This window comes from Mauremys mutica, chromosome 16 (genome assembly GCF_020497125.1).
Source record: "Mauremys mutica isolate MM-2020 ecotype Southern chromosome 16, ASM2049712v1, whole genome shotgun sequence".
In the NCBI taxonomy this organism is placed as follows: Eukaryota; Metazoa; Chordata; order Testudines; family Geoemydidae; genus Mauremys; species Mauremys mutica.
The window spans coordinates 3,082,760-3,100,584 of record NC_059087.1 but is presented as its reverse complement, the minus strand read 5'-3'; the positions used below and the strand labels follow the sequence as shown (position 1 = coordinate 3,100,584).

Sequence of the window (17,825 nt, the reverse complement as noted above, 5' to 3'; positions counted from 1 at the left end):
GGGGACGGGAAGAGACAGCCCGGCTCGTGGGGACAGGGACGACCCCGGCTTGTTTTCTGGCGCGTCCCCCCCACGCCTGGGGCGCTGCGGCGGGGCGGGATGGGCGCAGGGGCAGGGCAGGAGCCCGTGGCGGGGCGCTAGGGAGAGGAGAGCGGCACCAGCGCCCGCCCGCCCCCCCGGACGAGGACAGCGGATGGCTCCGGGCAGCGCCTGAACGGGGACCGCGGCCGGGGGACCGGTCCCGGGGCAGGGCGGCGACACGGCCCGCGGGCGCTGAGCGGGGCCGGGGAGCAGCGGAGCTCAGCCCGCTGTGGGGCGGGGGAGAGAGCCGGGGCCTGAGGGGCACCCGGGCCTGAGCCCCCCCCCGCCCCGCGGCCGTTGGAGCCGGGGGGGCGAGTCCCCGCCGGGCTAGTGCCGGGGTCGCGGGTCGCTGCCCCCGGCGGCGCCTCCATCTGCAGCCCGGCGGCGCCGGCCGGCGGCGAGCGGGGAACATGGCGGACCTGGAGGCGGTGCTGGCCGATGTCAGCTACCTGATGGCGATGGAGAAGAGCAAGAGCACCCCGGCGGCGCGGGCCAGCAAGAAGATCAGCCTGCCGGAGCCCAGGTACCCGCCCCGCGCCCGGGTCCCCCGGCAGTGCCCGGCCGGGACCCCCCCCGCACCCCCTACAGCCCGGCCGGGACCCCCCCTCGCACCTCCAGCCCGGGGACCCCCCCGGCCGGGACCCCCCCGCACCCCCTACAGCCCAGCTGGGACCCCCCCTCGCACTCCCATCCCGGACCCCCCCTCGCACCTCCAGCCCGGGGACCCCCTACAGCCCAGCTGGGACCCCCCCCGCACCCCCAGCGCAGGGACCCCCCGGCTGAGACCCCCCGGCTGAGACCCCCCCCGCACCCCCAGCCCGGGGACCCCCTACAGCCCAGCTGGGACCCCCCCTCGCACCCCCAGCGCTTGGACCCCCCGGCTGAGACCCCCCCGCACCCCCAGCCCGGGGACCCCCTACAGTCCAGCTGGGACCCCCCGGCTGAGACCCCCCCGCACCCTTAGCCCGGGGACCCCCTACAGACTGGCCGGGGACCCCCCCTTGCTCCCCCAGCCCGGGGACCCCCTACAGCCTGGCTGGGACCCCCCGCACCCCCAGCCCGGGGACCCTTACAGCGTGGCCGGGACCCCCCTGCACCCCCAGCCTGGGGACCTCCTACCCCCCGGCTGGACCCCCCACATCTCCAGCCTTGGGACCTCTCGTCTGGGACCCCCCACACCCCTAGCACGGCAATCCTCTACCGCCTGGCCGGACTCTCCCACACCCCCAGCCCAGGGACTCCCCCATCCCCAGCATGGGGACCCCCTACCTCCCGGCTAGGACCCCCTGCACCCCCAGCCCTGGAACCTCCTGGCTTGACCCCCCCCGGCTGTACACCCCCGCACCTTCAGCCCGGGGACCCCCTACTGCCCGGCCGGGACCCCCTGCAGCCCCAGACTGGGGATCCCCTGCTACCCCCAGACTCGACCCCCAGACCTCCCTACTGTCCAGCTGGACCCCCCCGCACCCCCAGAATGGAGCCCCCCCCCAGCCCTGGGGAGCTTCCCCAAGGCACTGGCTGGCCCCATCTGGTGCTGCTGTGTGGCTCTGCTTCTCATTCCTCCAGAGCCTGACAGCTCCTCAGCCAAGGGCCTATTTCTCAGGGACCTGCTACCCATCTCCTGTGCCTTGGTACCCCGAGCCAGCTGGTCTTGGGGAGCCCATGTGCTGGGACCCCAAGGCCACACAACCCATGCTCTGAGACCCCTGGCAACAGGGTCTTCTTAGACTAGAGTCTTCTAGGAGGATACTTGTTGAATCCGCTCTCCTTGCTCCTCCCCAAGGGTTTGCAGTTCTCCCCTTGTTCGCAGGCTCTCAGGGATCTTCTCCCAGCCCCAGCCTTGTGGTGAGCACATGTCATATGTGAGATAGGGGGTGGCATGTGCCATGGTCAGAGCCTAACCCAGATTTCAGGGATGGGGGCTGATGTACATCAAGGTGTAACTCAGCAGTGAGGTTGGAGGACTCATATCATGGTGTAACCCAACCTTAAGGTGTCAGGAGATGGTGGAGGGAGTGCAGGTACTGGCCATGTCAGAGTGCAAGAGTTTAACCCAGCCGTGCAAAAGTGCATATACATTTACCAGTCCATCCATAAAACCGGCTTGCCACTTTGACTGTGGCCGTAGCCTACTGGGATGATGGAAAAACAAAAAAAAACAAATGACATTTTACTTGCCCATCCAAAAAATAAAAAAAGAACACTGTAGGAGCTTGGGGTAATAGAGTTTTGCCAGGTAGTGTAACCCCAGTTCCTGCAAATGGAGGGTATAGGTGGTGACAGGCATCCAGAGACCTAGCTACAGGGCATAGCGGCCTTTTAACTAAATAGCTAATCCTACATGCACACAATCCCACAGGGGGGATAAAAGCAGATAGTCTAATTTAAATGTTAAAAGGGCCATCATTATTATTACTGTTACCTTTTTACTGAGGAGTGATGAGACAAGATACAGTATTAATCTAGTTCTAGACAATCTAAGTAGGAAAAGGTACACAGCTTGCATGCCAATTACGTTGTGCATGGAAGATGCGGACCTGGAGAGAACCATCTTAGATAGCTTTTGATGAATACAGCGTATGGTGAGATGTGAGTCCACTGATCATATATCAGAGTGAGACCTAAATAAAAAGGGAAACACAGATCTCTTATAGTGTGCCAAGTTGTTATACAATAACTCAGTACTGCTCTATTGTGATTATTATGATTAGTGAGTCTGGATTGAGGCATTTATTTAAAGCAATATCTGATCTGTGGGCATTTTTTAGCAAATATAAATATTCTCTTTCAAAAGAATTTTCTAGACATTTATTTGATTTCAGTATTTATGTAACTGGCTGAAAAACTAGTTGGTTGGCAATATAATACATTTTGGGTGTAATCTAATAAATTGATCCTCAAACTGTTGTGATCTGCAGAACCATTTTCTCGTGGTCCACAGAAATTTGAGAACAAAGCAGCGGAATGTGGGAGAGAAGCCTCTTAGGAAATAGTTCCCAGAATGAATATATTGTATAATTATTGAACTAATACAGAACCTGATCCTGCAATGAGCTCCACTTGTGTGAATGCAGATTTCACCATGATGGTTGCAGAATTAGGGCCATAGCTGTCCCCTCTCTTTTTCCCTTTAATGGCAACACTAGATTTTCCTCTAAAACAAAATTCCCAAATTATGCACGCACTGTGGAATTCTCCTACAATCTCTTGCTATTCTTAGCTGTTCTTGTCTTAGTAGAGATATTTTGTTTCTTGGCATGCCCCCCCCCCTGCAAAGTTCCCTCCTTTATTCTATGCATTATGCCATAAGTAAAGGTTTACCAGGCAAATTTTGGATGTATTGTAGTGTTCCTGACTATTATCTATGCCATGTGTAACTGCTGTGGTGTTCTGATTCCACATCCCTACCACTCTACATAGACTTATGAAGTATAACATAAATAACAGATTACTAGAACTCGCTTTTCCACATTTTTACACAGCTCTGTAGTCCATGCTTTGCATTCTAAGTTTTGTTATGAGGATACCAAGCAGGGAAAACCCAAGAGGCTGAGAGACTGTAAGAACGATGGAATTAACAGGATACCAGTGGGAGTGGAAAAACCGCACAATAAAAAGCTTGCTATTCATTTTTAAAGTCCAGTAAACGTTTTCTTACTGGAGAGATTTAGGGGCACATTTTTCTCTTGGTGTATGTAAACACTAATAATAATTTAAAGTATTTGTATGCATCAAGGGTATTAACCAAACTCCTGGAGACCTTATTCAAAATGTTTGTAGTATTACATTCTTCCACATGATGGTTAATTATATTATTTTGTTCAGTGTCAACTCTCCGTGATGCTCTGTAGATATAATGGCATACATGATACATCTAATGATGGTGGAAGCTTGGCTGATGATACATGTAGGAGAGAACATGATTGGGAGGCTTCATTGAATAAGTGTGTTTTAAGGAGATTATTCTTCTACTGCTGTTTGTATCATGGTAGAGTCTGGATGCTCCAGTCTGGATTGGGACCCTTTTGTGGCAAGTGCTGTACAAACTCCTAGGTAGACAAAGCCCTTGCCCTAAAGAGCTTGTAGCCTAGTGCTCTGATTCTGCAAAGAGTTAAGCATCTGACTTCAAAGAGATTGCTCATGTGCATAGTCTTTGCAGAATTGGGTCCTAAATTGAAGCCAGGTGCAACAATGGAATTTAACAAACAGTAATAGGGAAGCAGGGTGGGAGGATGAGGATAAAGTTACATGGTGATAGAGGTACTGAACAGCTTGGTTACAAATTATTTGTGCTGTTAAAATAAGCATCAGTAATCCTCAGTTGAGCCATCCTGGTTTAAAGGAAATAAGCTAAAAGAGGTTGCAAGTTGCAGGTATAAATGATGGCATAGAAAAGGCACCAGAGTGGGACTGGGAATGTTTAAGGAGACTTGGCAGGTGGGAAGAGGATGAAGAGGCATAGGTATAAACGAGAGCAGAGATTTAACTAAGGGTGCTTTAAATGATTGGGAACAAATTACCATCAGAACTTTTAACTGAAAACAGGGATTTCCTCATTCAATAGGAAATTTTGACAACTTTCCTGGTGTCAGATGTCTTCATAGTGAGCTCTGCAGTTTTGTAAGGTCCCTTCCATTAAAATGTACATGATATGCCAGGAGCATTTATAATCTTGTGTGTCACTGATACATTGGTAAAATTTTAAATAATATAAATCAGACAGTCAGATGCATGTCTGACACCCTACTTTACTGATAAACAGGGGTCCTAGTGTTCTGTGATAAGCCCCCCAAAATTATCCAATAAAAAACATAAAAATCCATGTTTTTCTGCAAATAAAATGAAACTCTGAACTTTAGTTTTTCTAGCCACAATATATATATAGGTGTCAGTCAAACACAATGTTTTATTGATATATTTACAATTTTAAAGCTGACAGCCGGAGCCTCGCTCATTATCCTGATTATCTGAATTTTTGATTATCTGCTCTGGCTCCGGTCCCAATTAGATCAGATAATTGGGGTTCCATGGTATACGTTTTTATTTATTCACAAAGTGTAAAAACGAAAGATTATCCATAAAGATGCAAATTCCACGTTTTTCTGTGGCAAATGGATTCTATGATCCCTGCTGATAAATTAAGATCTTAATTTAAAAAGCCAGCTGAACAGAAAACTTTTCTTTACAGTACAATTTTGAGACCAAATATTTTCATGAATACATTTCTGATTTCTCTGGTTTTGTGATATAGTAATTTATCAAGCCAGTCAGAGCACAACTTTCAAATGTTAGGCTGCAAGCAACTGTTATTTTACTGCACAACTGTCTGTCATGGAGACTGACAATATCTACATCCTTAATCATTTGTTAGAACAGAAATAAGGTTTTTGGAATAGAACATTGACATGGGATAACTGGAATCCACTTTGGAAAAAAAAAGGTTTTTGCCTCACTGCAATGTTCTTTTTTTAAAGCAATACATAATTGTGGTAGTTATCTGTAACAGGCAGCCATTGTCTTGTGACAGCATGCTATTCCACTGACATTATCTCGCTAAGAAATATTGCAAATGTTTTACTACTATATTGCAGTGTGTCATTTGAATGCAGCTGGTATACCTGTTGTCACAATCTTATTTTCCTCAAATAAAATGGACACAAAATGAAGTGAGTTTATTGTAATGAAAATCTGAGGGGCATTCCTGTTTACAAGGAAATAACCATATTGCAGACAGAATAAATTCCAAGGCTGCATGCCAAGACTTAAACTCTTCACCCTCAGAGTTTATTTGCTATTATTGGCAGCGAGTAGAGTTATTACTGAGTTTACATAAAGAACCCTCAAATTATTATTTACTGAAATTGTTAAATATTAAAATTTTAAATGAAAGAGAAGAAAAAACATAAGCTTACAAAGTGCTAAAGGAGAGTTGTTAAAAAAGTTTTTAAATAGGCATCACAACAAAACCCTTTGGTCCTTCTTTCTCTATCTCCCCTCATCGGCCTTTCTTTCCCTTCTCTGTTTCTTCCTTCCTGCTCGTTCTTTTTGGTCAGCAAAGCTCTTCTCCCCAGAACAACTGCAGTATATTTTATTTTATATTGTTTTTCCAATAAAGATCCTGATTCTGCAATCGGATCTGCACGGATGGACTACTATGGGGCATTGAGTGGGTACAAGAGTCTGCAAATGCTGATTGGTTTGTAGGATTGGGGCATAAATTGGAAGGAAGAGGTAAGATTCTCCCATTGTAAACAAATAATGAAACCACCAGTATTTGATGGTTATTCTGTACGCAGAGAGGAGAGGTTTGGGAGTAAAGAGGGAAATGATCCAAAGGGATTTTAAGTTTTTAAAAACAGTTTCTCTTTCAGTAGCTTCAGAACCCTTTTAAAAAATTTTTTTCTTTCATGTACATTTTTAATTTTTTCTATCTCGGCTAAATGAGCAAAAGAATAATGGGGCATTTCTGTTGCTGGCAAAAAGCTTGAAAATTCTGAGGCGGGATAGGAGCCGAGGGCTTGTAGTGACCATTCACAGCAGAGAGGGAGTTGAATGGTCACATTACAGGTACTGACAAAAAGCCATAAAGTGACTGAATACATGTTTGCATTCTACTTAGCAATGGCTTGGCCATTCTGAGAAAAGGGATTTACATTATGTACCATTACTGAGAAATAACTATATAATGATTCAGCAAATTGAAGAACCAGAACCAATATGAATTTAAGGAATTGCACCATTGGGAAACAGCTGTACAGCATCCCTGAACTTTGTGACCATTCTAATTCAGTTTCTGTGAATGTCACTTAAGCATGGTTTGCTCTCAGTATACAAATACAAAGGATTTAGTAACAAAGCATAAGCTACAAATATCCATGCATCTTTGCTTTTTCTGCCCAGTCACAAACACAGAAGTTTCTTGTCTCTTCTCCTCCTCTAACTTCTCCACTTGCTCCAGTGACCCCATCCCACCTCCTGTGTCTCTTTCCCCTGACAATACAAACATGAGTTGGGGTATGTCTACACAGGGATAAAAGACCAGTGGCACAGCTGCGACTGGCAGGTCAGCTGGCTCAGTCTCATGGGGCTTGGACTGTGGGGATAAAAATCGCTGTGTAGATGTTTGGGTTCCGGATGGAGTCCCCCGCAGCAAGGTCCCAGAGTTTGGGTTCCAGCCCAAGCCTGAATATCTATACAGCAATTTTTCAGCACCAGAGCCCAAGCCCCGCAGAGCCCGAGTCAGCTGACTTGGGCCAGCCTCAGGTTTTTTTTGTCTGTGTAGACATACCCTTAATCTCTCCCATCTTAAAACCTGCCCCCCAACTACCCTTGATTCCACTAACATCTCCAACTGCCACCTCTTCTCCCTTTAGCTAATTGAATACAGTGTCTACAATTGCTGTCTGGAGTTCCTCTCCTCCAGTTCTATCCCTGACCCTCTCCTATCTGGTTTCTGCTCCTTGGACTCCACTGAAACTGCTTTTACTAAAGTCTAATAACTTCTCCCTAGCTAGTGCTAACAATCAGTACTCTATTTTCCTTCTCTTTGACTTGTTACCTGCCTTTGACACCATTGACCATGTCCTCCTCCTTGAAATCGTGCCCTCTCTTGGCTTCTGTGACTCTGCCCTCTCCCGGTTCTCCTCTTACCTCTCTAATTGTGCCTTCAGTGGATCCTCTTCATCCCCCTTCCAACTTTCTGTGGAGGTTCCACATCAATGTCCTGGGCCCCCTTCTCTTAGACTCATAGACTCAAGGTCAGAAGGGACTATTATGGTCATCTAGTATGACAACCTTCACAGTGCAGGCCACAGAATCTCACCCATCCTCCCTTTACACTTTATCTCTGGGTAATCTCATTTATAGCACAAATTTAAGTGCCACCTCTGTGCTGACAGTTTACAGGTCTAATTCTCTACTCCAGACTTGTCTCCCTTAGGAGCCTAACCCTCATTAAAAGTCAGTGGGACTTACAGACTTTTGAAAATTTTACCCATAGTCCATATATTGTGCAAGCAAACAAGGCTGCCCACTCTTCCTTCTCTGCATATAAAGCGGACATTCTGGCCACTATGTCTTACATGCAATATTATTCTGCACAGATTAAAAAAATGATGCTAGAAAGAAAGTAAATTAGGCCCTGATCCTGTAAATATGCACGTGCCGATCTTTACATGTCAGGAGTGCCATTGTCTTCAGTGGAATTACGTGCATCACTTTGCAATTAAGCATGTGCCTGAATGTTTGCAGGATTATGGCTTAATGATAAACCCCGATATGTATGTGTGTTGGGATAAATTCATTGCTGATGTAAGGTTGTGTTACTCCCATTGAGGTCACTTGTACCCACTTATATCAGTAATGAATTTTGCCCATTTCTTTAGTAGAGCTTCTTGGTGTGACGTCCTAACACCAAAATCTGTGGTTAATATAGTGGTGCATCTATAGGTTATGGGCACATTCTTAAAACAAAACAAAAAACCCAAGTTGTTTTAAAATTATTTTAGCGTTAAATCCAATTTATTTTATGCTCCGAATGTTGAGTGTGCAGGATTTTTTCCTCAGTATTTGACATCACTTTGTAGCTATTTATTTAAACTTTAATTTATTTTTCCTTTGAGTTTTATTTTTAGGTTAGCTTCAAAAGTGATCAGTAACATATGCTGGACAGTGTTCACACACAAGAAATTCACGTAATAAGCATTTGTGAGACAGAGGAAGAGAGGAAAAACCATGAAAAATATTCTAAATTAAATTGTTTTGTATTTTAAGGGGGGTGTAAACCATTTTATTATTACACCATATACTATTGTTTGACGTGAGAGTTAAAAAAGAAGTAAAGGAAAAGAGTATGGGGGGTGAGAATTGAAAAATAGAATAATGAATGTAGAGAGGGTGGTAAGAATCTGGGCCAGTTTCCTGAAGCAAGTCTTAAGTGGACATACTTTTGCGGTGTGGCAATATGGATTTGTATTTTTCAAGGCCAAGGAGTCTAAATTGTACAGAGGGGTTGATGGGTTGGTTGGTGTTTCTGCAGCTTGAAAGCAGATAGATGACCAGATAAATTAATATACTCTGTCATTTTGTCATGTTCACTAAACATTAGGGATGGAGTTACCTCTCCATTCTGCGGATTTGGGGCATGGCTAGTATTGATTGGATAGGCTGCAACTGCTGTTTTTGAAGTGGCGATTGTTTCTCTTGTTAGTCCAAACCTTGTGCAGTTACATTAACTTCAAATGCAAAAAATTATGTTTATATTTCATTTTCTCCCCAGCATACTTAAGTGATCAGACTGTATTGTTGGTTAATTGCTTGGCAGATGTCTTATTTAAAGCAAATTGTAGAGGTTGTATAGGGAGTGGATAGATAGACTGAAGATGGACATCCTTTGTATATCCACAGAACAAGAACAGCACTGTGCAAGCTCACCCATATCCACCAGGCCAATGTGCCTCTGCCTTCATCAAATCCTCTCTCTTGCTCTGAACTGAGATGCTACTTTAGTGCTAGCTGGGATGGTGTATTTTTTTTTATACAAACACCTGTTAACCATGAATTAGACTGAGATTACTTAAGGGCTTCATTCTTCTCCCAGCGAAGTCAGTGGCAGATACAACATTGAAAGGGAAGGATAGAAACCTATTAAAGGATAAAACTACTATCATGTACTGATTCAAAGAAGTGACCTCATGAGCTAAAGGTTCTGTATCCAAATGCCAGTCCCCTGAGGCATCCAGTCGCTTCACCAAACTTTATTTTTGAACTGGGAGCAATATTGGGATATAATCACCAAAAAGCATCTTGACCTGATGATGACTATAAAGAAATTTAGCAGCATCATTAGGTTTTTCTTTAAATGGTGGAAAAATACATTACTCTTTAGCTTTAAATCTGTAGGCCAAACTTTACCAAAGAGTAAATGTTATAGCTGAGTTATAAAAGGATTATAATAGATAATGATCGAACGGTTTGTTTATTATTACTGAAAAAGTGCTGTAAATGTGCTTTAGCTCACTTAACATACCAACCGAGTGTTAAGTATCAGAGGGGTAGCCGTGTTAGTCTGGTTCTGTAAAAGCAGCAAAGAATCCTGTGGCACCTTATAGACTAACAGACGTTTTGCAGCATGAGCTTTTGGTGTAGTGTAATTTATGGTAGTATCTAAGTTTTACAGCCGGTTAGTTTGTACATTCAAATGCAGTAAACTGTGCAGTCTGACGTATATCACACAGGTCTGTAAGAGACAAGGCTGGGCTGAATTTTCAGTGGTTGTGTCCACATACGCTGTTTTGGGGAAATCTCCCTTTCATTGCATTAACACTAGTAGCATAAGGTGGGACACTGATGGTTTTTACTGCTGTGTGGTTTAATCCTGTTCAGAGTGAATGTAGATAAAACTGTGATTAAAAACTCGGGTCGTCTGGCTACAATAGCAATTCCACCTAATCCTCCCTTTGCGATCAGCAGAGGTGCTGCTCCGATGGTAGTGAAAAGAGGGGAGATTTCTTAAAACAGTTTAGTGTAGACAAAGCCTGGGAAATCAAGAGTAAATTGTACTCTACTGTTGGAATTAATTTTTAACACTTCCTCGTCGGAAAGAGATTATTTTGGAATTGTACCGAGTCATCAGGGTGCAGGACTGTATATGGAAGAGCAGGCTATTTTACTGACACACCCTGTTGACCAAACCCATTGGGTCTTATTATCTCAGTCAGAAACACAGACTGTCATTTATATTACTGTAGTGTCAAAGGCCCCAACCAAGAAGAGGGGCCCCATTTTGCTAGGCACTTGAGGAAACATACAAAAAGAGAGAGCCCTGTCCCAAAGAGCTTGCAGTCTATGTAGACAAGAAAGACAAAGGCAAGAAGAAAGGAAGTATTCTTAGCCACATTTGATAGATGGGGATCTCAGGCTCAGAGAAATTAAATGAATCACTCGCGGTCACACAGAAAGTCTCTGGGAGAATTGGTAATTGAACCTAGATCTCCTAAGTCTCTGACCACGTGACCATCTTCCTGTCTAAAATAAAATGCTAGTCTCTCTGGGGCAAGAGGGAGGAATAGGAAGGCCTTTGGAGAGAAATCCCAATTAGCCCTCTCATGGGGCAGCTTGGAGGCTAAGGCTTATGTTTGTAAGTGTAGACCTGCCCTGGGGCTTTGTTATTTAATTATGAATAAAATTAAATCTTGGGAAAGAGAGTGACATTGGACAATATCAGTGTGATATGTTCTGTGTTGGGAACAGAGTGGGGACGCCGCACCTAGATTTACAGGGATATTTGAAGAAAATGCTAATGTAATCTTATCTTGTGTGAAATGTTCAGAGGACGTATGGTATCTTATTAAGCTACGGAGCCAGTGTCTAACGCAGACAGAGTGCTGCTGCCACTATTCTTTTGGGAAGTGCTTGGAACGGTAATTAGTGCTAAGTAAATTGCCTATAGAGAATTAAAGAACTGCCATGATGAACATACAAAACCCCCAAATATAGACTTGGTATTTCTAATGTGAAATATTTTAGGTAGATTCATTTTTCAAAGTAATGAACTTTACAAGAATAATTACTTGGGATATGACTGTCAGAGACCTTCCTTTGTGAAGCGCTTCCAACTGAATGCTGGGGCTGTTGCATCAAAAATGAACACGTGTAACCCTTAATTCCCATTGAAATGAAATCAGCTGCTCATTTTGGAAAGCTTTTTTAAAACAATCTCCTTTAATTTTCTAATCAGTAACTACACACTTTTTCTAATTTACAAGTGCCTATCAGAAACCTTCAGGTGCATAAATTAAATCACATAGTTTAATCTAACTAAATTGACACAGTGTCAACAAATCCCCTTTCCCCTCCTCAGCAAGAGCAAACACAGCCCTTTTTGAACGTTAAAAAGCACAAAAGCCTCCTTAGCACCCCGCAGATTGCATCTCCAGGCAAATTAGTCCCTTTTTGAAGCACTCATAGAATCGTAGGACTGGAAGGGACCTAAAGAGGTCATTTAGTCCAGTCCCCTGCATTCATGGCAGGACTAAGTATGATCTCTAGACTCTCCCTGACAGGTGTTTGACTAACATCTAAAGAAACAGGTCTTGCCTTGAGTATCAGCAAAACCAAGCTCTGGTAAACTGGCAGGGGAAGCAAATTCCAAAGTTGAGGACCCTCCAGTCTGCCTTCAGTGTATCAATGGGAGGGACTGTCAACTCAAGGGCCATATATGATTGATCACCTGTTCGGGTGGAAAGAGAGGGGAGAAGCAGAATTGCCAGAACCCTATAGACAGTTTGTGAATCAAAACTTAAATTGTACCCAAAAACTAATAGTAAGCCAGTGAAGTTGATGGAGTGCAGATGTAATATACCGTATGTGAGAAACACTAGTCAATAAATAAGGTCCTGTATTCTGAACCAACTGACGTTTCTGAGTGGTCATCAGTAGCAGCCCTATGCAGAGTGCATTTCAGCAATCTGATCGGGAGCTGAAAATGTCCATCCAAGAAGAAAGGTTGCAATTTCCTGGACAGGTGCAGATGGACAAATTGTACCATTGGTGGCTGCTACTATCTGGAAAAGAAGGATTAGCTAAAAACCCAACAGTGTTAAATCTTATTTCCAAATGTGAGAGAACATCCTTGCTGAAGGGATCAGATATAACCTTTGCCATCTCCTTTAGATGTCTTCTTCAGCCAGCCAGTTTCACTTTAGTGTCTCTTGGCACAGATGTCCCAGCATACATAGCCATCTACTGGGACACATTGCTAGTCAGCTGTGTAGTTGCTGCTCAGTTTCTATTCCACAAGACATATCACAACTTTTGTCATCAATCAGGAAGTGAAGGCAAGGGTGCAAACAACAAACAAAATATCAATTAATCTAACTTTAAATAAAAATAAAACAAAAACGTTGATAGGAGTTTTATTCCCAAGGCTTTAACTTGCTCATAAAATGTCTCTAGTTACAATAATACTGTAAATATAACTATGTTTTAAGCAACACAGGGAGGAAATCAAGAAAGCAGCTTGCTTTGTCTGAATGGCTTGCTGGTGCTGATGAAGACAGAAACATGCTTTGGAGGGAGTGCTCTCTAGTGCCTAGAGCAGGAGATTGGGAGTCAGGGCTCCTGAGTTCCGTTCTTGGGATTGCTACTGATTTGCTTAGTCACTAAGTCTTGCTCAAGTCACTTAACTTCTCTTTTCCTCAATTCACTAGAGTTGGTTCTATCCCTTCATACTCTTTTTCCTGTGTACTTTCTCCCTGGGTGATTGCATAATTGCTTCTCCTCCCCACACACAAAAATTCTACAGCTTCTTTCCCAGCATTTCATCTTCTTTTATTAATTTAACATCCAAGATATCTCATTACTTCAAATTTGGTACAGTGTGTCTGTGATCTACTGTAGATTGTTCGCTTTCCTTCCTCTCACCTATTCTCTAACACGAGCAACCACACCATTGTTCTTTTCCCTCCCCCAAGTTAACAATCTTAAGGCTGGTCTACACTACGAGTTTAGGTTGAATTTAGCCATATTAGGTTGATTTTATAAGCAATGCGGCTACACACCCAACCCCGTTTTTCTGACCTAAAGGGCTCTTAAAATCGACTGCTGTACTCCTCCCCGATGAGGGGAGTAGCGCTAAAATAGACCTTCTTGGGTTGAATTTGGGGGAGTATAGACGCAGCGTTATGCAATTCGATGGCATTGGCCTCTGGGACCTATCCCAGAGTGCTCCAATGTGACCGCTGTAGACAGCAGTTTCAACTCCGATGCACTAGACAGGTACACAGGAAAAGCCCCAGGAACTTTTAAATTTCATTTCCTGTTTGGTCAGCATGGAGTGAACGTGAGACACTGGATCTGATTGCTATATGGGGAGATAAATCTGTTCAGGCAGAACTCCGATCCAGCAGAAGAAATGCTAATATATATGCCAAAATTGCATGGGGCATGGTGGAGAGAGGCTACACCAGGGACACACAGCAGTGCCGTGTGAAAGTTAAGGAGCTCAGGCAAGCCTACCACAAGACAAAAGAGGCAAACGGTCATTCCGGGTCAGAGCCCCAGACATGCTGCTTCTATGATCAGCTGCATACCATTCTAGAGGGGGGACCCTACCAGTGCCCCACCACTGTCCGTGGACACCTGCAACGGCAGTGTCTCATGCAACATAGAGGAGGATTTTGTGGATGAGGAAGAGGAGGAGGTTTCGCAGCAGGCAAGCAGACAATCCATTCTCCCCAGCAGCCAGGCCCTTTTCATCACCCTTGCCAAGTTCCATATCCTCCTCACCCAGATGCCCAAGAATGTGTGTGTGGGGGGGAAGCTCCGGGCACCCAGCCACTCAACTCCAGGGGATGGCCCAAGCAACAGAAGGCTTTGATATGTAGTGTGGCTACAATAAGCAATGTGGCCTTGCTCTTCCCTCCTCCCCCACCCCACCCAGGCTACCTTGTCAGTGATCTCACTTTTTTTTTTTAATAAATAAAGAATGAATGGATTCAAAACAATAGGGACTTTATTTCCTTTGCCAGCTGTGGTCGAAGTGGGGAGGGGTATTGGTTTACAGGGAAGTACATTCAACAAAGGGGGCGGTTTTGCATCAAGGAGAAACACACACAACTGTCACACTGTAGCCTGGCCAGTCATGAAACTGGTTTTCAAAGCCTCTCTGATGCGCAGTGAGCCTAGCTGTGCTCTTCTAATCCCCCTGGTTTGTGGCTGTTCAAAATTGGCTGCCAGGTGATTTGCCTCAACCTCCCATCCTGCCATAAACATCTCCCCCCTTACTCTCACAGATATTATGGAGCACACAGCAAGGAGCAGTAACAATGGGAATATTGGTTACACTGAGGTCTAACCTAGTCAGCAAACAGCGCCAGCGAGCTTTTAAACGTCCAAAGCCACATTCTGCCACCATTCTGCACTTGCTCAGCCTATAGTTTAACTGCACCCTACTATTGTCCAGGCTGCCTGTCTTTGGCTTCATGAGCTGTGGGAGCAAGGAGTAGGCTGGGTCCCCAAGGATAACTATTGGCATTTCAACATCCCCAATGGTAATTTTCTGGTCTGGGAAGAAAGTCGCTTCTTGCAGCTTTTCGAACAGCCCAGAGTTCCTAAAGATGCGAGCGCCATGCAACTTTCCCAACCATCCCACGTTGATATCAGTGAAATGTCCCTTGTGATCCACCATTGAGAAGTACCCCTTGCGGTTTATGTACTGGTTGGCAAGGTGGTCCAGTGCCAAGATAGGGATATGCGTTCCATCTGTTGCCCCACCACAGTTAGGGAACCCCATTGCGGCAAAGCCATCTGCTATAACCTGCACATTTCCCAGAGTCACTGTCCTTGTTAGCAGAAGGTCACTGATTGCCTTGGCTATTTGGATCATGGTAGATTTGCCCACTCCGAATTGATTCCCGACTGACCAGTAGCAGTCAGGCGTTGCAAGCTTCCACAGGGCTATCGCCACTTGCTTCTCAACTGTCAGGGCGGATCTCATCTTGGTATTCCTGCTCTTCAGGGCGGGGGAGAGCAACTCATAAAATTCCATGAAAGTGGCCTTGCGCATGCGAAAGTTTTGCAGCCACAGGGAATCATCCCATACCTGCAACAGTATGCAGTCCAACCAGTCTGTGCTTGTTTGCCGGGCCCAGAATCGGCGTTCCACTGTATCAACCAGCCCCACTGCCGCCATGGTATCCCAATTGCCACATAATGTGCTTTCAGGAACGTCTATGTCCATGTCCTCCTCACAATCATCCTTGTGCTGGCGGCTCCTATCCAGGCTCTGCACATACTGCAAGATAATGCTCAGGATAATGCGCGAGGTGTTTACAATGCTCACAACAGCAGTGCTGAGCTGAGCGGGCTCCATGCTTACTGTGCTATGGCATCTGCATGGGTAACCCAGGAAAAAAGGCGCGAAATGATTGTTTGCCATTTCTTTCAAGGAGGGAGGAAGGGCGGGGAGACTTACAACATGTACCCAAAACCACCCGCAACAATGTTTTTGCCCCATCAGGTATTGGAAGCTTAACCCAGAATTCTAATGGGCAGTGGGACTGTGGGGTAGCTACCCACAGTGCACCGTGAGTCGATGCTAGCTATAGTATTGAGGACGCACTCCGCCGGCCTACTGCGCTTAGTGGGGTCATACACGATCGACTGTATAAATTTGCTTTCCAAAGATCGACTTGTATAAAATTGACCTAATTTTGTAGTGTAGACATACCCTATGTGTCATCCTGCTTCTTTTTTCGTTATATCTGAAAAATTAGTCCCTTCTTTTTTGTCCTGGCTGCCACAACTCTGTGCTCTGGTAATTTCCTGCTTTGACCACCACAGCCTTCTCTTTGTTTTCCAGCCCCTAGTATCTCCCCATTGGATCCAAAATTGATGCTGTCTAGATAATTTTCTATTCCCACTCTTCTGATAATGTTTCTCCTCTTCTTGACTGTCCAGGCTGGCTTCTCTGTCACATTCAGTGTGCTGTTTCTCCTCACATTCAGAGTTCTCCATACCTCTGCTCCTACTTATATCTCTGCCCTTAACGCTCTACACCATTCCCCTGAAGTCTGCCCAGTCTTCTCTCCTGACTGTTTCCTTTGTCCACTCCTGATTTTGTGCATTTGTTTTTGTTCCCTTTATTCTTGGAATAGCCTCTCAATTAAAGGGAAATCATCACCTCAAAAATCCCAAAGGAAGAATGAAAAATCAGTGAAATAAATTTTATATTTGTTTTTAGTCTGTTTCCATTTCAGATTCTCAATCCTGCATGTTTAGATTGCAAACTAAGGATGTTTATTTGTTTAAAACCAACTATTTCCTCTGGAATTAAAAAAAAAATCAGGGGAACATTTCTATTGGTTTTAGGTTTTGTAAAAAACAATCATTAATAAATCTGAATTTTGTGCCAAATTTGCATTGACCGTGTCCTTTTAACCATGCATACTTCCTCTTCTTCAAAAACTTTAAAAAATACACTTGTTCTATGAAGTATTTCAGCTATAATGGCCACATCCCACTCAGTGTTTGTTTTACATTGTACTGTATTGACTCTCTCATGCCTTTACACTGAGAGTCTTTGGGGCAGGAGCTTTATTTGTGTAGCATGTTTTAACTGTTCTGTGGTGTATCTTGATAATGTCAGGTAAACATTTACCTCTGGAAAGGAGGTGTAAAGATTCCTGTCTCAGAGGTGCTGTGAAGTATATTTTAGTTGAGTTACTTCTGCATTTGGTTGAATGGCCCTCCTTAGTTCTGTGAATCTCAATTAATGTTTATATTTCATAATACCTTTCATGCATATCCAGAGCGCTTTATAGATATAAAAAGACAAAAACCATTATGCATGGATCTTGATACAAATTCTCTACCATCCCAAAAATACATCTTAAAGATGATTTAAAAACCATTAAAATCAACAAATGTTTTAATTGCAGTGGGAGCTAAGATTTGTGTTTGTCTCTCTTCTTCCTTCTCAGTGCCAGCATTCTGTTGAAAGGGCAAATCCTTGACCTACCATTTCAGAAAAATTATTCTTGCAAAACAAGATGCTTTTATATTAGTTTCAGGTTTTGGCAACAATTATTCAAGTAATACCCAAGAAACATGGCTAGCATAGCATAAACACTCAGCAGCTTTTTCTTTCACTTGTCATGACTTTTCTTCATTCAAGTGATTTGTATATGTGAAGTTGCTTGGGCTTTTGGTCTTGTATCCGCTTTAGAATGGGGGAGAACTAAGGA

General features: G+C 44.5%; 1 protein-coding gene across 1 annotated transcript in view; it reads left to right on the top strand.

Moving 5' to 3' along the window:
- Positions 1-354: 354 nt before the first annotated feature.
- Positions 355-17,825, top strand: part of GRK3 (G protein-coupled receptor kinase 3) — a 122,307-nt gene continuing 104,836 nt past the window's right edge. The window contains exon 1 of the mRNA XM_044989389.1: positions 355-604. Coding sequence (XP_044845324.1) covers positions 492-604 — 113 coding nt within the window. The 5' untranslated portion in view covers positions 355-491. The remainder of the gene's footprint in view (positions 605-17,825) is intronic.